At 39.9% G+C, this 22,182-nt stretch overlaps 1 protein-coding gene across 8 annotated transcripts in view; it reads left to right on the top strand.

Moving 5' to 3' along the window:
• The window catches only part of Ttll7 (tubulin tyrosine ligase like 7), a 136,221-nt gene extending 115,002 nt beyond the window's left edge, over nucleotides 1-21,219 (top strand). For 3 of the 8 annotated variants that reach the window (XM_031375787.1, XM_031375792.1, XM_031375788.1), the window contains 4 exons: nucleotides 1,493-1,653; nucleotides 6,873-7,046; nucleotides 11,967-12,026; nucleotides 16,896-21,219. In XM_031375787.1, the coding sequence (XP_031231647.1) occupies nucleotides 1,493-1,653; nucleotides 6,873-7,046; nucleotides 11,967-12,026; nucleotides 16,896-17,016 (516 nt within the window). In that variant the 3' untranslated portion in view covers nucleotides 17,017-21,219. Of the gene's footprint in view, nucleotides 1-1,492; nucleotides 1,654-6,872; nucleotides 7,047-11,966; nucleotides 12,082-13,483; nucleotides 13,558-16,895 lie in introns of those variants that run through there. The other 5 variants (XM_031375790.1, XM_031375793.1, XM_031375789.1 and 2 more) reach the window with 4 other exon arrangements.
• The last annotated feature ends 963 nt before the right edge of the window (nucleotides 21,220-22,182 follow it).

Raw genomic sequence — 22,182 nt, forward strand, 5'->3', positions numbered from 1 at the left:
CCACCCACCACCATCCAGCCCACCCACCCTGTACTCGTTGAGGCAGATCCTCGCTGAACTCAGCAGCGAGGCTGCCTGTCCAGTGGGCTCTGGGATTTGCCTGTCGCAGTCTCTCAGTCTGAGATAAACGTGCTGCAGCATAGGGCTTTTTCTTTCTTTCTTTCTTTTTTTTTTTGTAGATTTATTTATTTATTATATGTAAGTACACTATAGCTGATGTCAGACGCACCAGAAGAGGGCGTCAGAACTCATTATGGGTGGTTGTGAGCCACCATGTGGTTGCTGAGATTTGAACTCATGACCTTCTGAAGAGCAGTTGGTGCTCTTACCCGCTGAGCCATCTCACCAGCCCAGGGCTTTTTCTTTCCGATGTTGCTGGCGACTTCAGGTTCTTTATGTTAATATGATCATGATGTTATACGACTTAAGAAATCTTTTTCTCGCTCAGGGCCCAAAAGACCTGTGTCCATTGAGGCTTTAATTTTTTTTTTAAGACTTGACATATCAATCCTTCTAGAATTGGGATTTGTGGTTTGAGTGAAATTCAATGTCCTGCGCTCTTTTTTGCAAAGCATTTATTTTATAGTCTCCACTTGTTTCAGCCTCTCTGCTTGCTTCAGCAGTAGCCTGACCAGCAGACTTTCGCATGTCTGCATTTCTGTTCAGTTCTTTGCTCCTCTTCCTCCTCCACTTCCTCCTCTTCTTCCTCTTTCTCCTCCACTTCCTCCTCTTCTTCCTCCCCCACTTCCTTGTCTTCTTCCTCTTCCTCCTCCACTTCCTCGTCTTCTTCCTCCTCCACTTCCTCCTCTTCTTCCTCTTCCTCCTCCACTTCCTCCTCTTCTTCCTCTTCCTCCTCCACTTCCTCCTCTTCCTCCTCCACTTCCTCCTCATCTTCCTCTTCCTCCTCCACTTCCTCCTCTTCTTCCTCTTCCTCCTCCTCTTCCACCTCTTCCTCCTCCACTTCCTCCTCTTCTTCCTCTTCCTCTTCCACTTCCTCCTCTTCTTCCTCTTCCTCCTCCACTTCCTCCTCTTCCTCCTCCACTTCCTCCTCGTCTTCCTCTTCCTCCTCCACTTCCTCCTCTTCTTCCTCTTCCTCCTCCACTTCCTCCTCTTCTTCCTCCACTTCCTCCTCTTCTTCCTCTTCCTCCTCCACTTCCCCCTCTTCTTCCTCTTCCTCCTCCACTTCCTCCTCTTCTTCCTCTTCCTCCTCTCCTCCCTCCCCTCCCAGTCCCTCTGATCCCCTTTCCCCCTTGCCCCTTCCTCCCCTCTCTGTACAGATATTCATGTCTTACATTTAAGCCAGCATGATGGCACATGCCCGTAATGTTTGGGAGGCTGAAGCAGGAGACTCAGGAACTGGGAGCCAACTTCAGCGATTCAGCCTGGGCTGCAGGAGATGACACATCTTCCACTGAAAAAGAGACATCCTTGAACCTTAGACTCATGTTAAGGTTAAGTACATGTAGATCTTATATACTTGTTTTTCCACCAGGTCTTGGACATAGTAAAATCAAGTATTCGTACAGTTCTTCCAAGAATCTGGAGGGTCCCTGAAGCTGAAGAGCTGAGTTTATACCGGATTTTCAACAGGGTATTTAACCGCTTACTCTGGAGTCATGGCCAAGGACTGTGGAGCTGTTTCTGTGATTCAGGGTAAGTCATTTTATTGAAGTCATTTTATTTTTTGTTACTGCATTTTAACTATGTTGCTATTTAGTCATAAAGGTCGACCGTCGAAATGGTCAAATATCTTTGATAACAGACTGTGAATACAAATTTTTATTGCATATATTTAGAGTACTCAAGTATAATTTATAGCAATTAAGTTGATTTGGATGAGTCAACAGTGAGCTCTGGGTTCAATGTGAGGACTTCTTTACAAAAATAAGATGGAGAGCAATTAAGAAGGGGACCCAGCATTGAACTCTGCTCCTCATGCACACGTGCAGAAGCACTTGCAGGACATGTGTGTACACACAGAATATATATACCACATACATACAACATGCATACATACCACACACATACACACACAATACACAGATACATACAAACATGCATACTGCGTGCATGTACACACACACATACACACGCACACATACACATGCACACACTTATATACACATGCACAATCAAAGAGACTTCTGAGCAGTCTTGTGCCCAGTGTTTCATTTCCCTGTTTTATCTTCTTGCTCACACTCTATCAGTTGTCCTCACCCGCCCTCAATGTCCGCACTTGTCCACAGACACAGCCATCTATGCACTCTCCCTACCTACCTTACTCCTTTCTCTTATCATCTCCTGTTCTGACTGTGCTCTGTAAAAACTCTTCATATTTTGAATATCTTAAAAATCCATCCGTTCTGCATTATTTGAGTCCTACCTAGAGGCCCAGACTACACTTACCTCTGTTATAAAATCTTAACATACTCTCTGCTCTGACAAAGTCTCTGAGTGTCATTTGCATGTTGTAGACACAAGGCTGAATCCTCCGTGCCTTTGGCAGATCCCTTCCCACGACTGTGTGCATCTCGAAAAGCACTCTGGATTGCAGTGATAGCTGAGGAGAATCTTGGCTATAATGAGGTTTCTACAGAGGTTGAGATGAAGCATTTGCCCTCTGTTCTGTAGCTCCTCAACCCTTGTGTTCTAGAGCGTCTCCCTCCATCTGAACCCATTGGATTTGGCTTGTCTGTCTAGAGCGTCTCCCTCCATCTGAACCCATTGGATTTGGTTTGTCTGTCTAGAGCGTCTCCCTCCATCTGAACCCATTGGATTTGGCTTGTCTGTGGACCCTTTGGTTTGGTGCTACATTGGAATTTCAGCTCCTGCTCACCATGGAAGGCTGTGAGGCAGTGTGCTACTTCTATTAATGCTGGGTGTTTGCAAGGGTTAGCATCTGAAGATAGGCATCTGCTGAGTCAGCATCTGAAGATCAACATGTGTGACTTCATTGACCGCAGGGCTTTATTTCTTCACTCCTGTTTGGTAACATATTCTGGCATGGTTGAAGTTCCTTCTCACACGCCACAAACATAATACCCTGCATGTTTCCGTGGTGGTATCTTTCACTACAAACACTGACAGCCGTTCTAAGTCAAACTTAGCGAAGGCTTACGTAGCAGAAGGCAGTTGTTCACATATTCGTTACAATAGCATCTAGAGTAAACTACTCCTGTTACCTTCACGTGACAGGTGTGGTGACTAAAACACACACAGAATCTGTCAGTTATCCAGGCTCCTGTAGAGACTGGGCGCACTTTCATTTAGACTCAGGAAGTCTGCGTTGAGACCTAAGAGCAGGGCTGTGTTCACTGTCCACAGACACGTCTACCCAAGTTCCCAAGCACTGCTCGCAGCAAGTCCCAGGAAGTTACACCTGAGCAGGGGGAGAACGGATACTCTGGAGTTCAATAGGGTTTCACTCTGCGCCCATTTCTTGCATGTTAGAGGTTTTAGACATTCAGCTTTGGGCTTGCTTTGACAGCTACCCAATTGTGCTTTGTAGGATTCCTTGACTCTGTTGCTTGACTTTGATCCTCTGTTCGGATCGTCTACAGTTCTGCTGTGCTTTCTGAGGCTTTGCCTGGCAGTGTGTGTGCCTTTAACAGCTGGTCTGACAGCTAGGGAGTCAAGGGGAAAGAAATCTAGTCCTCTCACTTCCTAAGGAATGATTCTAATTTAAAAAGTGTAGTGTTCTTGGTCAATTATGTGGAAAATATTAGACAAATATAATTTAAGTAACTCTCTGTCTGTTAACATGCCCAAGAATAGGACGAAACAAATAAGCTACCTCGCCTACCTCCCGAGACATTGAACCATATTATAATCATTCTTGCCAGTTTCAATAAACTCAGCACAGAGCTTTGTTATCAGATAGCAAATATAATGGTCCTTTTTCTCTTCTTGGATGCTCATGGCCAAGAGCCCCTTAGTTCCATGTAGTCCTTTGGGAGATTTTTAAAAGATATATATATTTTAAAGATATACTTTATTTTAAAGGTTATGTATATGTATGTGTTTGAGAGCATGTACAAGTGAATGCAGGTGTGCATTGAGTCTCCTGAAGCTGGAATTGCTGGCAGTTGTGAGCTGCACAGTGTGGGTGCTGAGATCCAAACCAATGTCCTGTTGGGAGAGCGGGAAGCACTCTTAACAGAGTCATCATTTTAGCCCCACCCACCCACCCTGCCCACACTAAGTCATCATTTCAGCACCCTCCCTGCCCCCAGGAGGATTTTGATGGTCCACATACTGATTGTGGTAGCCTCATGAGGAGTGTGGTTTTGGAATTTTATTAAATAAAATTATCTACCATGTTTTTCTGGACTGAGGGAATTCTAGATTTCTGTGGCCTCTAACTCAGGAAAGATGGCTCTGCCAAGTAACATTTCAGTGAGACCTACAGGAAGAGCAGGTGTTGACCACATAAAGCAGGGAGGAGGAAGGAGGGAGTGGCGGATCAGGGGAACTGGGGAGGAGGGAAGAGGAAGGAAGGAGGACGGTGGAGGAGATGGAGAAAAAGAGGAAGTGGGGGTAGCTAACAACACTACTGGGAGAGGGAATCCACCAGTTCTCTCTGTACTCAGAATGAGGCATTCCAGAGTAGGCCTACCATGGCCTTTTTAGCCCAAAACATTTTCTACGGGAGTTTGTCATATGAAAGCTTATTATTTATTGTCAAGATCTTAGTTCAGAAATAAACTGTATGAAACATTCTTGGGTATGTTAATAGAGACGGGTACAGAGCTGTCCTAGAGTTACTAAAATTATATTTGTCAAAGATTTTCCACATAACTGGGTAAGAAAACAACACTTTTTTTTTTAAATATTAAAATCATTCCTTGAGAAATGAGAGGACTAGATTTCTTTCACTTTGACCCCCTAACTGTCAAACCAACTGATAAAGGCACCCACACTCCTGGGGCAAAGCTTCAGAAGACACAGTAGAACTGTGGAAGGTCTGGACAGAGGACCAAAGACAAGCAACAACACATGGCTTCATAGAGTGGCAAGGTTTTAGGCTTTGAGCTACCCGAGTTTGAAAATCAACATGCATAAAAGATAGACGTTAGGTGATGTGACCGTCATCCTTCAGGGCTCTCCCATCTGGCTGTGTTCACAGTAGGTCTTCAGCTTACCATGGGAGGTTGGTAGTATAGAAGGACTTAGAGTCACCTGTTATGTTGGAAGTTACATCAAGTTAAAACGACGAAGCCCCCTTTTTGTTCATCATCTTACTTCATCCTCTCTCTCCTCTAAATTCTGAAGTCAGTAGAGAAAAATAACCCTAACATGAGAGGCCTGGTACAGATCCAACCGGACAGCCTCAGAGTATAAAAACATAAACAATCCTGTTCAAAATGGAGGGGGATGAGGTAGGCAGACTTTCATAGACATGTCAGGACCCCGGCAGAAAGGACTAGATGGGCAGTCAAAACATAGGATATTTTCCAAGTATTTACAGGCATACACAATTTTATATCTCTCAGCTCAGACATTTAAGGTCTTTTAGATTATATATCTTAAATACAAATGTAAATGCTAATTATCTTCTCCAGTGTTTTCTTGAGCCAGTTAAGGAATAATCCTGTATTAGCTATTATACCTGTAGCCATAATATAGATCTTGAACACACACATTTATTGTCTTGTGTTTAGCAGTAAATTTTGAGTTAATTGAGCTAGCATTTAATTGTCTATGGATCAGAAATGTTTATTCCTTTGCTAAGAAAAAAGCATTATATTTAGACCTGAATATTTCCAAACCCAGGAGAAAATCAATTTCTTTCAATTAATTCATTTGAGCTTTGACCCCGTAAGAAAGGACTATGGTTTTGTTGTTGTTATTGTTTTCTGAGAAAATAAATAACAGTCTTTGTAGAGAAAAAGCCAAATAAAACAAAAAACCCTCAAACACTTTTAAATATGTAAAGATTTTTTAAAAATTTCAAATACATAAAATAACCACCTAAGGTTGAAAATTGAGTTTTTGAACTTCCCATTGGGATTTTGTTTTCTTTTGTTTTCAGGAAAAATGAGTTTTCCTTAATATTTTTTCTTTGTGAAAGCCTACCTATTCTTCCCCTGAGGATTACCCAAATTGGTTATTGTTAAGAGAGACTTGAACCATTATGAAATTTCAAGCTACTCTCTCCTTAAGGTGTGAAAAGGGTCCCCCTTCCTCCTCCATCCTCACTAAGGTATGTGTAAATTAAGCCTTGATGACTAACTTGGGCTTTGCTAACAGTAGCACACAGCAGTGAGGCTTTCCAGGAAATTCTGAGCTGTTCTCACTGTGGAGCAAGTTCCCTGGAAGAGGAAGGCTGCCAGCTCCTCTGTGGGGTGAGCACCTGTTGGGATACATCGCTGCAAGAGCACACACCTGTGCCCGAGGAAGCCCAAGGGACAGCTACAGAGAGAGTATTGTGCACAGGGCGCTCAATCAAGGGGTCAAACTGAGTTTCCTAGAGTGGGGTGGCCATAAATTAAATCACTTCGACTTTATGATCTCTTTGTTTCTAGTATTATGTTAAATAGAGAATTAAAAAACAGTAAATCCTAGAATACCTAAATTAAGTTTACAGATACCTAAATATGGAATAGTTTCACTGTTTAAAAGCAGGAACGAGTCATTCTGTTAGCTATTCAGGCAGGCAGCACTCGGAGCCTTAAAGAGAAACCCTGTAATCACTTGGTTTTTAAAAAATGAAGACTAATTTCCCAATTTGTATCTATTATAAAATTTTCATATTCATTACGTATGTAGGGGCCACTTCCACCTTCTTGCCCAGTTTGCCGCTCAATCAGTGATGTGGCTGGTTGCCATTTTTAACAGTGAACATGAAGCCATGTCTGTTTCTATGCCAACAGATCCTCTTGGGAGAGCATCTTCAATAAGAGCCCGGAGGTGGTGACTCCTCTGCAACTCCAGTGTTGCCAGCGCCTGGTGGAGCTTTGCAAGCAGTGCCTGCTAGTGGTTTACAAATACACCACGGAAACAAGAGGACCCATCTCAGGCATTGGACCCGACTGGGGGAATTCCAGGTATGCCTTACACTCACAGTTCCTCTGAGTTTTATGTAGATACCTGGCTTGGCACAGTTTGAAATTGAGAGTCTTTTAACATTAGGAGTCTTTTTATGCTTACATAACCAGGGGGTCATCTAAAACTGAAAATACATCCATGCTATAATTTAGAAAATAGCTTTTATTTGCACAGTCTTTGTTTTTAAGAGGCTGAACAAAGCACAGAAATCACAAACCTAAAGGCGGTAGACACAAGGTGAATGGAAACAAGCATATTTGACTTACATATTCTTGTTTCTGAAAACTGGGTAAGAGCACTCCAAATTCCTGGAATAAAGTTAATTATTATTCCCTAATAGGGATATTTCAACATTCATCTCTGAGAACAATTCAGTTTAGAAGGTGCCTTTGGTTTTATTTTATAATCCAGCATGCCTACTTAACGTAGAAGAATGTGAGTTGTGAAAATAAAGTCATAATCTAAAAAAAGTCATGGAGTAGGTTAAAAACTGAAGAGCAAATGGAATCCACGGACATAGATGCAGTAGGACTGACCTCAGGGAGGGCACTGAAGCCCTCTGTCCACAACATTGACCTGTGACCACAAAGCTGATGGAAACATCTCTCTCAGAAGGGACACATACTTGTCCTAGACTTTGTTTTTTGTAGACTGTGTAGGATGTTTAACCTATTTTTTATCCTTTTTGCATGTAGTAGCCTAATGATCATAACAACTCTAGAGGCAGAGTTAACTGTATTTTGATGTTATATTGGGAAATAAAACTTTCGTTAATGATTTCATCTGATCCAAACAAGTGATAGCCGTTGTGTTGACCTGCCGGCCCAGACAAGAAGAGCCTTTCCTCTAGGGCAGAACACACCGTGTGTGACCGGGAGGGCTCGGAATCCAACACGGGAAGGACTTTGACCGTTCTCCGTTCTCCGCAGTATCCTTCCTGCAATTCTAGGTCCTACAACTCATTTTCCATTGATGGATCAGGTGGCTTTTGTGAAGAAGGCAAACAGGATAGTTCCCTGGTCAGTCTGGAGGAAGAGGTCACACCCCACAGTTGCTTCAGGACTTCTCGTCTAGTCTTCGTGGCCAGGAGACTTCTCGTCTAGCCTTGTCTCGCAGTCTTCAGTTCCAGACTTCCAGGAGGCACTCAGGTCTAAGCGCTACGAGGTGTCAGTAAGCGCACCGTCCTCCCCGCCCATGTTCAAACCCCTTCATTGACAGGAGATGGATTTCAAGGTGGAATTTTCCTGACAAGTCTTACTGGGGAAATGATGGTGGTGACGCCTGTGAATTTTCTAACGCACGATTAAACTTATCTTCTTGAAGGCAGAGTTGGATCAACACCAAGTCTCTACTACCACAGCCTAAGAAGTTTGATTCCTTCCATGAGGGCTGGAGGGCAAGTGGACATGCAGTTTCTCTGCAGAAAGGCTAAGCCAGGCAAGCTTGTATCTGCCTCTTAAATCCACTGGTCAGATAATGCAGTTCTGGAAAGAGACCATGATATAGGGAGAATTAGCTCTTCATGGAACCCAAAGGAGTGGAGGAAAATAAACATTTTAGTGCCACATCTAGGTATTAAAACTCAGATGGATACCACAGCAACTGAAGAACAATACCTTTATCTCACAGGGAAATGAATCTATAACATTCTACTTTATAGAGTTTAGCCTTTAATGGATTAATTGCTTTTATTTATGAAGTATACCTGATAAATATACACATGGATGTATATGTATAAATTAATTACAAATAAGTATGAATGTGACACGCATTCATGAATTAAGCTTGAACACTTTTATGAGGAGATATATCTTTGGAAATTTTGTCTAAGAAAAATCAAAAGAGAGTTCTCACACTGCTTTCTGGTGTCTAGGTTTATATGGGTTCACTGCCAATCCCACCTTGAGAATGGAAAAAGAGAGAACTTAGCTTCTCTTTGTTTTAAGACTATTTACCTATCTTTGATACCAAAAACTAAACAGAGATTTCATAACAAAGGAAAACAACGCTCATTCTCACTGGGAATAAAGATGTATAAGGTCCATATTCAGGAAAACGTAAGAGTGGAAACATAAACTTTAATATCTAAAATCGTCCTTATAATGTAATTTTCTCAAAAATTGTCCCACATAGCATGACTCCAATGTAATCTCACTATATATTGCAGCATATTTCTGTTTTTGCTTATTTTTGGTAGCAGAAATACTGGTTCCTAGCTTGTCCTAGCATTTAAAATACAGAAGTAAAAAGAAAAATAGGAAAGACAACCACTTGTAGGAAAACCTTTAACCAAGATAAGGTGCGTTAACGTGATGTAAAGTTGGCAAGTGGGCGACCAGTGGAACTCCTGTGGAAAGCCAACAAGCCATCTCAGACATACCTGGAGACTTGATTTATAACAAAAGGGGTCCATGTTCTTTACAGCACGTGAGGGAAGACGATTACTCACACAGCGGGCTAGGAGAGTTGGATTTCTAAGTACTCAAGAAAAGACTGCCAACTTTATCCATTAAAATGATGAGCTAAGAAGGTAGTCATCAAGGGTAAACCAGAAAATTTCCAGGGATAATTTAGGAGAATATCTTCATGAACCTGAGATGTATAAATGGCCATTAGAAAAGTGTTAATCCTAATGAAGAGATGGATGTATTTTATATTAAAATTAGGTACATATATGAATAATTATCAGGACAGCCTTTTTAAAATGATATACTAAAAAAAGCAAACAAAAAGCCATACAATAGAGAAGGATGCCTGCAATCCATATATCGTATGAGAAAGTTGTAAGTGTTACAAGGCACGGGGTGCAGGACTGTAATCCCAGCATGCAGTGACAGGGGTGTATGAAGAGAATCAGAACATAGCAAGTTCAAGCCAGCCAGGGTTACGTGAGTCCTTATCTCAGAACAAAAAATCAAAATACAAAATAAAGTTTGGTAGACACTTCATGTGAATTCTTACAACTCTTAGGAAAATAAAAAACTGAAACTCAGACCACTTAATGGAAAATTGGTGAAGAAAACTTTGAAAAGGGAGCAGTAAACATTTATAAGCAAATCAGTATCCAAGACATTACATAATAATAGAAGAAAACATCCATAATGGTGCACACCAGGGCTTCCAAGAATACCAAGAAACGAGAATTACAGGAAACAGCCACAATGATGGCAGTCGAGGGTTCCGTACAGGACTCTGCCTTTTCCATAGCAGAGAAATCGCTCTGTGCCAGCAACTTTCCAGTAGAAATGCATAAGCATGAACACAAATAGCCTTGCTGCAATGGTCATGGTATGATTTACTCACAGTACTTTTTAAAAATTTAGAAACCACCTAACTGTGCAACAGAAGAAGAGATACATATTCTGTAACATCACGCAAATGGAATAGCATTCAGTGTTGGTAAGGAAAATGGTTTACCTGCATAGACAGGAACAGAGGCTCAAATATAAAAAAGAGCAAACTTATTCAGGAACAAAGGAACCGATTTCGTTTGATTCAACCGATTTCGTTTGATTGTTAATGAAAGTAAAGAAGAAGCAAAGACAGTCTTTAAGGAAGGTGGATTTGGATGGGCAATGAGGATGTAAGTAGCATAATGACCAAGATGGGCTTAAGTCCCTGGGGAAAGAGGGTGCCCAGGAATTCTACAGCTGCCCAGCTGCCCAACATGGTGGCTTTATATAGGTAATCACTTAGTAATGCCTATAATATCCTGTTCATTGTTCCTTTCTGAGTATATCCTACACTTTACAATTAAAAAGTTGCAAGCGTATGGTATCATTAATTACCAGAGCTAGAGACAGGTATGTTGATCTCAGGTAAGGGGCAATCTTACTCCAGGGGTTGATGTTCAGGCCATATGATCTGTAAGCAATATTCATCTGAGCCATCTCTCAGTGGCTCTCGGAGATGGGCAGGCCAGAAATCATTGGGTTTCTTGAGAGCTGAGAAACAAGTCTCACGTTAGTAGCACATGACATGGTAGGTGTTTGACAATAGGCCTTGTTCTCTTCCTTTCCAAACCCACGTTGAAATCACAAGGTATTTCATAATGGATAGCTGCTCTCAAGCGAGCAGGGATGTACTGCGTAAATGTGTTGGCAGACAGGGGAAGTTGAAAGGCCCAGACTTGGCTGCTGACGATGTGAAGTGGTGTGACCACTGTGGAACCCAGTGTGGCATTTTCTCGGAAAGCTAAATATAAATACATGCACATATGACTCAGAAGTGACAGCTGTTAAGTACCGACCCAGAGGCACCGAAGCCAAGCTCCTAGATTCTTGTACAGCAGTGCGGGTAGCAGTGTCTGTTTCACAGAAGCAGAGACTTAGAACCAACTCAACTGCCCATCAGTAAGTGAGAGTATAGACAGAATGTGAGGCCATACAGCGGAAATTTAGCTATGAAACAAAGAAGTCCAGCACATGATACAAGGGAGAAACAAGGCTAACACTCCCAGCTTGTAAGCACACACAAAAGGCATTTGTGACGCCATGTATAACAGTCAACTTCATAATCCGGGACTAAAATTGAAGTTTCCTGGGAATAAAAAAAAAAGCATTTTTTAATAAATCAAAAAAAATTTCATACATTTGATCATATTTTTATCTCCCTAATCCCTCCCACATCCCTACTCATCCAACTGTATGTTTTCCTTCTGTCTTTAAGAAGCAAATCAAAACTATATAAGCAACAAAAGGCCAAGGAACACACCCAGAAAACCCCACAAACATGAGAATTACTATGTCCAAGCAGACATTTTGACAATAGAAGCACCGTTCCGTTGAGTTTGTTTTGTGTTGTCCTACTCCTGAGTGAGACTCCATTGGAGAAAACTACTTTTTCCTCTGCCAGTAGGTATCATTTGCAAATAGGGTCTTGATTAAGAGTGAGAGTCCGTGTTCACTTTTCTCCCGCAGTGCTGCCACCCCATCTGGCTTGAACCTGCCCAGGCTTTGTGCAAGCTGCCACAAGTCTCTGTGAGTTCATATGTGCATCAGTCCCGCTGTGTCTGGAAGGCACTCTCTCCTCAGGGTAACCCATCACCTCTGGGTCCTAACAACCTGCCTGCCTCCTCTTCTACCTAGCCTCCGAGTCCTGAGGGAAGGGGGTTGATAATGAGAAAAAGACAGCATCTTCAGATAACGATGACTGCATGTAAATAGAACGCAAACAGAATCATGTTTATCACCCGCCCTGGGAAAAACTCCAGTCCAAACAAATACCCTGAATCTTATCGATGAGAAAGCAGGGAACAGGCTTGGGCTCATCAGCCAGGAAAGGACTTTCTGAACAGGATACTGATAGCTCAGGCAGGAAGGACTAACAGTGAGAAAATGGGACCTTATCAAGCTGGAACTCTTCCATATGGTAAAAGACCCCATACATCAGACAAAATGGCTTCCTACCGAACGGGACCATCCTTACCAATATGATAGAAGGCTCTTATCTAAGCATATAAAGAGCTAAAAAGTCAGAGCGTCCTAATGTAAAAAAAATGGGGACAGACCTAAGTAGCCAAGTTCCCCAAAAGTTAAACACAAATAGATGCTAAACCCATAAAGAAGTGATCCACATCCTTAGCTGTCAGGCAATGCAAGTTAAAACTCCTTTGAGATTTCATTGTAGCACAGTCAGAATGGCCAAGGCCAGTCAAACAAACGACAACTCATGTTGGTGAGGTTGAGGGGTAAGGGGAACGTTTATCCATTGCTGGTGGGAGGGCAGACTTGTACAGCTACTGTAGAAATGAGCGCTGTGGTCCTTGAGGACTCAGTACCTCAAGGTGTACTTCATGGTCCAGTTATGTTACACTTGGACATGCACCCAAAGGCGTCTGCGCCTTACTTACCACAGAGGAACGTACTCATCCATGTTCACTGATGCTTCATTCCTAATAGGCAGGAGTTGGAAACAGCCAGGGTGAATGGCTTAGGAAATTGAGTCACATTTGCATTTATTGACATCATAAAATTCATAGGTAAATGGATAGAGCAAGGGAAAAAACCCATCCCGAGTGAAGCATCCTAGACCCCCGAAGATAGATACCGTATCTTTTCCTTTTATGGATGCTAGCTTCAAGCCTTTTATATATGTAGTAAGAAAAGAGGATCTCCCCCAAATAGTCTCTTATAAGTGCGTGGCACTAGACTTAGGGCTTAATGTGTGCCAGGCAAGTTCTCTCACCAGTGAGTCCTGAACCCAAGCTGAGGAGAAGAGAAACTAAGAAAATTAGTTAAGTGTAGAGCTTTGTTTTGGGATGGTGGCAGGATTCTCGACTTGCAAGTAGTTACATAAGATTAATATACTTAACATACTGAGGTTTATATCCAAAATGATAAAGATAATTATTTCTATGTCACAAAATTTCAAGTCATTAAGAGAAGCCCTCCAAAGCACGGGGCACATAGTGTGTTGAATTTTATTTACCCTGCAGTCTTCAAACCAGGAATCTGGGTTCACCTGAAGGAGTTCAGGGGTCCTTGTCCTACTACAGAGGGATGCTGGAAGGTGAGTGTCACGTGTTCAAAGTGAATTCCCTATCAGTGTTCCGTTGATTAGTATTCTGGGGATGACCAGAATTAGCAATAAGATAGCAAATAAAATTCTATGCCAATCTGGAATTTTACAAGTATGCATCCTAGATCTCCATGGTGGGAATGAGAGGATGATCCCACCTCGCCTTACAAATGAAGAATATGGTTCTGGTGTGAAGTGAATGAGGATGCCCTGGTACACAGCTCCTGGGTACCAGTTAGCTGTGAGTTATATTCCGGTAGAGCCAAAAATAAGCTGAGATAAAAGCCACAAACTTCTTTGTGTTTTTGGTACTTATATGAACTCTTCAGATCTAGTCTATAAATTCACTTCCTAGAGACAGTCTCCCTGCTTAAAAAAATCAAATTGTATTATTTAACTCCAACGCAAAGAACAATTTAAAAGTAATCTTTGCCGTTCAGCTACTGTGGCGTCTCCCAGGAGACATTAGTGGGGACTTCAAGGCAAATAACTCTTGCAGTGCTCCACTGTGCCTTGCGATACCCAAGGCATTGGCTCAGGTAAGCAGTGTTTTTGCAGTATAACTTCATCTGCTTTTTCAAGTTCATGATGCACTTCTCTTTTTTTCAAGTCCAAAAGGACAGTTTCTTAGTAACTTCTGCTTCTATTAAAAAGTTGAGGTTTGTGATGTGTACACCAACACTGTTCTTCCTAGGGGATCTCATACTTCACGTTTCTGGAAGTACAGGATAATTGCATATGAGTTTTATAATGACATATAATGAGTTTTATAGTGTCTGGGATTGTCATGATCAAAAAGTTCAGCCCTGGCCAGCAGCGGCCCCGTAGATGTGCAGAGGGCCCTGAAACTATCAAGTCCCTTCACTAGCTATGTGACGAGGGGAAAGACATTTGACCCTGTGTGCTTCATAAAGTTTATTCACCCTTAAAATGTTGTTAGCAGTGACATTTACTTAGATAATTGTTATTTGAATCAAATTAGAAGAAATTAGAAATTAGAAGTATCAGCCTATAAAATACTGTTTAAGTAATTTTTTAGTATATAGTAAATTACAGAGGATCCTGTACTGATGTTATATTTATTTATTTTTTTCATGCACTAAGTAGAGCTTTTGTAAGACTAGGTATGCTCTCCCAAACCCAGGAAGCTGAGGGCAGAAAGAGCATGGGTTTCAGAGCTAGTGAGAGACAATAGAAACATATTTTTGTGAATGTTGCTAAAGTATCAATAGCACTGATTTATTGGAAACTAAAATTTTAATGGGAAGGTTGTCAAAATGACTCTGTGGATAAAATATTTGCCAAACAACCATGAAGACTTGAATTTAGAGCCTCAGAACCCACATAGAAGCAAAAATTTGGCAGGTGTAATGACCACGTATAATCCTAGGACCTAGGAGATAGAGGACTTTGGGACAAGGTGTCTAGCTTGTGCACACACACACACACACACACACACACACACACACACACACGCTTGCGCATGTGCACAGGCACGCACAGACACGTGTGCAGACACATGCATGTAAAGAGAAGGTTGTTATAAGTTTCTGTTTACTATGTCATCCCTGAGGCCTTTTTCAGAGGCTAGAGTAGCTCCCACTAGTGTTGACCAGTAAGTATTGATCTAGCACCTTAGTTTATTTTGCACCTTGTCCTACATAAGAAGGCAAGTTTTTTTTTTTAATGGCAAAACATATCAGATTAATCATTAAGACATCACCAGCTCTTGACATCATAATTAATCCATATAAATTACCCTAGTGATATTAAGAAAATAATTTATATAATCTGTGATGTGAGAAATCAGTTATTTCATTATTCATCACCCATTCTGGAATTTTGATTTAATTTAGTTTGTTGTATATTATTTTACAGCTCTATTAACTTAATGATTGGAGCAATTATTTATAGGTTGTGATATTAGGTAACAGATTTAGTAGGTATTATTATTCATGATGAAGTAATGTTTATGGATATTATGGAAAACTATTTTAATCTGAATGCTGTTTGCAGTTTGATTATAATGGATTCTTTTCTTTCTCTAAGATTCACAAGAAACAACTGTAAATTTACTTTCTCATTAATACAGATGTATCGTAATTCTCACATTGTTGTACACAGACGGCTGACAGCTCTTGCCCCTTGCTTTGTTTCTTATGTATTCATTTACCATGCTGTCTCTAGAGGATTCCAGTGTCCAGAGAAGGAAATGAAACAGCTGACACTCCTCCATCATTTGTTTACTTTTCCAAGACCATAGCTAATTCCTGGTCTTGTATTGTCACATCTGTGATTGAAAATTCATCATGCATATCTTTGTCCTGACTTTACAGTACATTGCTCAAGTCATTACTATAACTTTGTCTTTGGATGCTATGGTTAATTTCCATATATATGTTAAATTCTATATATATATACATATACAGACATACATGCACACATATATATGTGGATTTCCTTGGCCTTTCATCTCCTGCCCTATAGATTGGCCTGGCAAAAATGTTATCAAGATTTTCACAGGAGAAGGTGATATGGATGTACAACTTATATTTAATTAACAATTTTCAAGACTTGGCATTAGGAAATAAGCACAAGGTCCAGTTTCTTGGCAAATGGGACCTGACTTGGCATAAATTTACTTATAGTCTTTATTATTAATTGTGAATATTCATATTTTATTGTATAAAAATTAATGTTAGCATCCTGATGAAGATGTTACATATATCTTTCTAAAATCACAAAGTGGTAAAAATCACATATTCAAAAATGTATTTTGCTGTATGGTTACATATAACTTGTAACCATAAACACTGACTTGTTTAAGAATACAAAGTTTCCACTTAAGAGTGTTTTAGATGAACAATAGTTATAATGAATCAGTGATACATTGTACAATTGGGCTCCATGGCTCTATATCTTTGAAACAAATGCTACTGTTAATGAGGCTTGCCAAGTTCTCCATGAAAATCATTCCCAGAAGGCTCAAGATTCCGTAGTGTCCGCTTCTATATCCTATGTTTCAAAGAGATAATTTCTTGGCTCCACATACCAACAATGAATTGTTAATGTGAACCAATAAGCAGTGGCATGATGCTTGAGTTTAATGAGGATAGCGTGTCATATGATACTAATTTTACGTGTTTGTGTCTATGTGTTCAACTTTCTGAAGTTCAGCCTTAGGATGAAAATTATTTTATGAGTTGTATTGCTGTGACACCAACAGCTTTCAGATAAGATAGGTAAATAATTAGTTGTACAATCTTTTCTTGAGTGATGTTGACATTAAAGTTTTTGCAATGGTCTAATTTTTAAACTACCTTTTTTAGGTATTTGCTTCCAGGAAGTACCCAATTCCTCATGAGGTCACCACTGTACAACATGAAATATAATTCATCCGGAATGACTCGCTCCAATGTTTTGTTTACGTCCCGCTATGGCCGTTTGTGAAACTGAGTGGAAGATTGCCATGGGCTATGCTTATTAGCAATTCACTTATTTCCTCCAGTTGAACCTTAAGGAAGTGACCCTTATATGCTGTTTTATGTATATATGTCATATAAGTGTGTGAAGCACATACACACATGCACTCAAGTAACATATAAATATATATATTTATTATATGTAAGAAGAATTAGCAGAAAACTGAATATAAGATTTAACCTTTCTGGAAATGTAATAAACCATGTTAAAGTTGTTTACACAAATACGCAAATGTGTAGAATTTGCTAGGTTTATAATTAATTACTTCCTACTAGAAATGTTATTTTTGCTGCAGAATTGATTCTGAAGATCCCATCATGGTGTTATAAATTATTTTCTAGATAATAGGGCTTTTGACTTGGGATTGTATCTTATTACTTCTCTCACTATTAGTAGCTATTTAACTGGGAAACATAAGACTTAGACACCTGGGGCTGTCTTGCCCATAGGATTAGGCTCAAACGGGTTTGTTGTTACTATAGCACACAGTAAAGTACTAGAAAATATCCCAGCCTGACTCTCCAACATTTTACTCCCCTAGGTGGGAATTTAGCTGCTTGTTCCAGTACACATTTTCAATAAAGATCTGGTAAAATCATGAATCGTGCAAAAATGAGAGGCAATCCAGTGGGTTATGAATAAAATGTAAGCATGCTTTGATTTGACTTTTCATGGGGAGTCCCATAGAGAAGCGAGACGACGGCAGTGACAGAAACTTGTCTGTGTGACTTGTGTCACTTTTCTTTGGAAGGTATATCTTTGATAGGCTTAAGTCTCTCAGTGTTGAGGCCAGTTTACCTCGAAAAGTCCAATAAGAGTAGTTTCTCATTTCACCTCAGAAAAGAATCCAAAGATTCTGAAGAGAAGGCCCTAGTGAGCCCAGGTCGCTGTTCATTGGTGTAATCTGGAGGGAGTCTTCCTTCAAAGTTCAGTATGAAGTTGTCTTCCTGTCCAGAGGCTTCATGCTTGTGTTTCAGAGCAGCATGTCCCCCGTTCTCCCTTGTCTTCCCTGCCATCTGAAAACCAGTGTATGTTCTCCGTTTTCCATACAAATAGAGACATATACCCTATGGATTTTTGAACTCAGAAAATACAATATTTTATTTTTGATTTTACTCATACATGTTAAGTTTTTGAAAAACTCAGAATATTTGCCACCTTCTCATATTTTCTCATAGTCCCAGTAACTGAAGAAGGGACTCAAAGCTGCAGGAAGTCATTTGGCCTGGTCTCCTTCAACGCTGGATGGGTACTGACCCAAAGTTGTAAGATTTAGCTATTTCACTTTCAAACCTACCTTTGGAGAGTATACTTTCACTGTAACATTCATCTTTTTTACACACATTACCAGCAGCTACTTAACCTCTTTATGCCTGCCTACCCACATGAATTCTAGCAGAGACTTTCCTTACTGGAAACATCCCCCAGAATTTTGTCTTATGCTTTTGAAAGAGAATAAAGCCTTCTGAGAAAGAAGAGTGTGGTACTTAGGAGTCCATATCATGGATTCTTCAACATGGCATAGAGTTCTGAGAATAAATGATGCAAACACTGGAACACTTCAGAACTTTTATGGAAATAATAAACAAATCAGCCCCCTTTGAGGTTTACTTGTAGCCATATTTGTTTTCAATTCATAGTATAAAAATCACAGAGGAATAAAAGAAAAAACATAAAAGTTATGGATATGTCACTTAAAATGATTGTTAAATGATACCAACTGAGTTAGTTGGCCATTCACTTTGTTTGTCTTAAATCACAAATGATCATTTGATCGGATAGAGTATATACTCTGAAACTTCTATCAGGTACTAGGAAGGAATTCTCATTAAAAAGGGGGGAGATGTCCACACTGGAGTTCTCACCCTAGAAACACACATTAAAGCTAAGAGTAAATGTAACAACATAAAACTGCCAAGCGTTTGTGAAAGACCCGTATTCCCTTATCTATCCATGCAAGGCCTTATTTTGAGCACTAGAATTTTATTGCCTGCATTTTCCTGTTGGAACAAGTTGGGTAGAATGAAGTGGTGGAGAAAGCCATGTGCTCATTATTTATGTCATTACTGGGGGTGCTGTGGACCATGGTTGTCATAGCACCATCCCCTAATGAGTGGTCACGATAAGACAGGATAATGAGCCGCGGAAGTCTCAGGAGGCCACAGACAGGTATTAGGGGTATAAAATATTCCTTAGATTTTGTTATTAATTTCTTGTGCATATGCTTAAAACACATCTGCAGTAGAGACAGTGCAAATCTCTCTCTAATGGAAGAGAAAGAAAACTCCAGGGTTTTTTCTTAGAATGGATTTTGGTTCACCTGCAAGGAAGGGGATGAGTATAGACTTGCAGTATAGACTGCTGTTTGGTTCATCGCCGGGTTGGAATGCTTCCCCAAACTAAAATACGGATAGTTCCCCAATTGTCTATGTAGTAACTTGTTTGGTTTTTTTTTTTGTCCTCACCTGCAAACAGAATCTCAAGGTACAGTTTAGTTTTCACTTGAGTAAGCCAGCCTTGAAGGTTTGAATCTGTTAAAAGACCTTGCTGCAATATAAACATTAAGTTGGATATGGAGCACAGGGTGAAGCAGCCTTGCTGTCTGTAAGATGCAACGGTGTGCCTAAATTAGATTGAAGATTTTGTTACTCGTCTCGAAAGTTCAAACCAAACCAAAACCAAAACCTTTTCTTTCACCTAATATTTATGCAGACATAGAGAACAAGTGCTTCCCAGGTATCAGGAAGGTGATTTCCTTCAAATTATCTCATTAGCTTGAAAAGTAGATCAGGGTGGGATCATGCTGATGTGAAATCTTAGATATTTGAATAGGAATTCAGTGCTTTCTTCCTTAACATGTCAATGTTATTCTGTGTAAACATTATCTTCAAACTTAAACATATGCAACACACACTATTCAAAAATACCAAAAAAGATAGCTGCATACATGTCACTACTCAATCTTCTATAAAGCACTTATTCATTCTTAAATATATATTCTTTTAAAAATAGTAAATACCTCAAAAGTGACAGAAAATTCCTTCCTTCTCTATTTAGCAATTACTAGTTTACATTCTGAAATCTCATATACTTGGTTCTAAGCATTAAATAACAATAAAAATATAACTATACAATTAACGTTCTTGTGACCTGGTGGTTTTTGGACGTTTACTTTTCTCTTTAAATTGAGAGCTTTGAGTGAAAGGGCCGTCTTATCTACTTATTAATTGCTAGATATTTAATTGTTTTGAACTAATGTTGGCTTGTAATGAAAATGAAATGAAAAACGTAGAAATATATTCATAAAGCAAATGATTCTTCACACTGCTTTCTCTCTTTCCTGTTCTTTAAATTCACTTTGAAGCTTTAGCTGTGCATGGACAAGGTAAAGAAAGAAATATTGCCTTTTAAACTGGTCTTCCTTGAATTTTTATAGTGGTGTGTTTTTACCCCAGCAAGAATAACACTTTGATGAAATGTTGGGTCAGTTCAGTTTGCCGAGAACTTTAGGAACAAGGTTGAAGCCCGTGTGCCCCAAGCACACACAGTGTCCATCCATGTGAGGTGCGATGCACTTTAACGGTCTTGTGACAGAAACTGATGTGTTGAAATGGCACCTGTTGAGATTGCTTCTATTTCTGAGGGTCTGCCATGCAGTAGAATGTGTTGGAAGAAATTTACTCAGGTAATCCATTGTGATCTTAAGAGGGATGTGTCAGCTAGGAAGATCTGTATAGAACTTCTGCTTTATCACCACTTATGAACTGGAAAGCTCCTGCTTTGACAAACACATCACTCAACAGACTAAGGACTCGTAAATTAGTAAGAAGGCTTGCCTTTGAAAAGTGGTCAGATAATTATTCTATTTCTTTCAAAGGCTACTAGTCATTTTTGGTCCATGAGTTCGTATAGCAACTACTCTACATGCTAAAGCATCTGAATTTTAATGGAGACTAAATTTGAGGGTGAAAGAATACATTTGCTAACACGAATCATGGGCCAAATTATCCCTGTCTGCTTTGCTCCCTGTATGTGAATGCAAATGTTACAAAGATCCGCTTGAAATGTCAACAAAGTGTGCAGTTGGCATTGCCATGGCATGCCCTACCATGTGACACCTGTATGGTGAACCTACTTCAATTACTATAATAAAAATGTCAACACAAGAAACCTATGGTATGTCATCATTTGACTTGTTTTTACACATGTATTTGCACACACAATACTGATTTTAGTAGAGAAGATATGGGCAATTGATTAAGCAGGCTGAACTGAGCTTTCAATTTGATGAAGATATTTTATAATCATTTTTATTTTCTGCTGTGTACCGTAGGGGATCGGGCTACATGCTGTTAAGAGTCAGGTCAAGAAAGGAAAGTTGTCAACTTCTCTCCATTGGATGGGAAGGCAGAGTTTTCTAAAAGTCAGTAGCAACAGTTTAGTGTCATTACATAATATAATAATTATATCATCTCGGGCATGAACTTCATGCTTTAGGAATTTATAAATTTAACATTTGCTAGCAGTATTCAAAGCATCAAAATGAAGAACACTTTGTCTTGTTGCTGCTCACTGCATTGCTCTTGGAGGTTTTTTATAACAAATTTGGGATGGTTTTCCTTCATTTGTGTGATTTGCTGGAGAAGGAACTCACAGCTCCATGCACAGCTGGCAAGGAATCCACACTGAGCTGTAGCCTTAGACCAGGTGGATTTTCTGTAATGAAAGGATCCAGTCAGGTAGTGGATAATTTAACACAGACATGCTTGACTTCTCATTGACAACCAAATGGTATAGCAATGACTATGTACATGTTTATGAATGTGTATGTGGGCTTCTGTGTATATGTATATATATATGTATGTGCATGTGTATGTATGTATGAGTATGTGTATGTGTGGTTATGTATGTGTTTATGAGTATATGTGTATGTGTGTTTATGCATGTATGTATGAGTATATGTATGTGTATATGTGTGTATATGTATGTGTATATGTATGTATATGTATGTGTGTATATGTATGTATGTGTGTATATGTATGCATGTGTGTATGTGTGTATATGTGTGCATGTGTGTATGTGTGCATGTTTGTGTATATATGTATGTATATGTATGTGTGTATATGTATGTAT

Source organism: Mastomys coucha, unplaced genomic scaffold (genome assembly GCF_008632895.1).
Source record: "Mastomys coucha isolate ucsf_1 unplaced genomic scaffold, UCSF_Mcou_1 pScaffold16, whole genome shotgun sequence".
In the NCBI taxonomy this organism is placed as follows: Eukaryota; Metazoa; Chordata; class Mammalia; order Rodentia; family Muridae; genus Mastomys; species Mastomys coucha.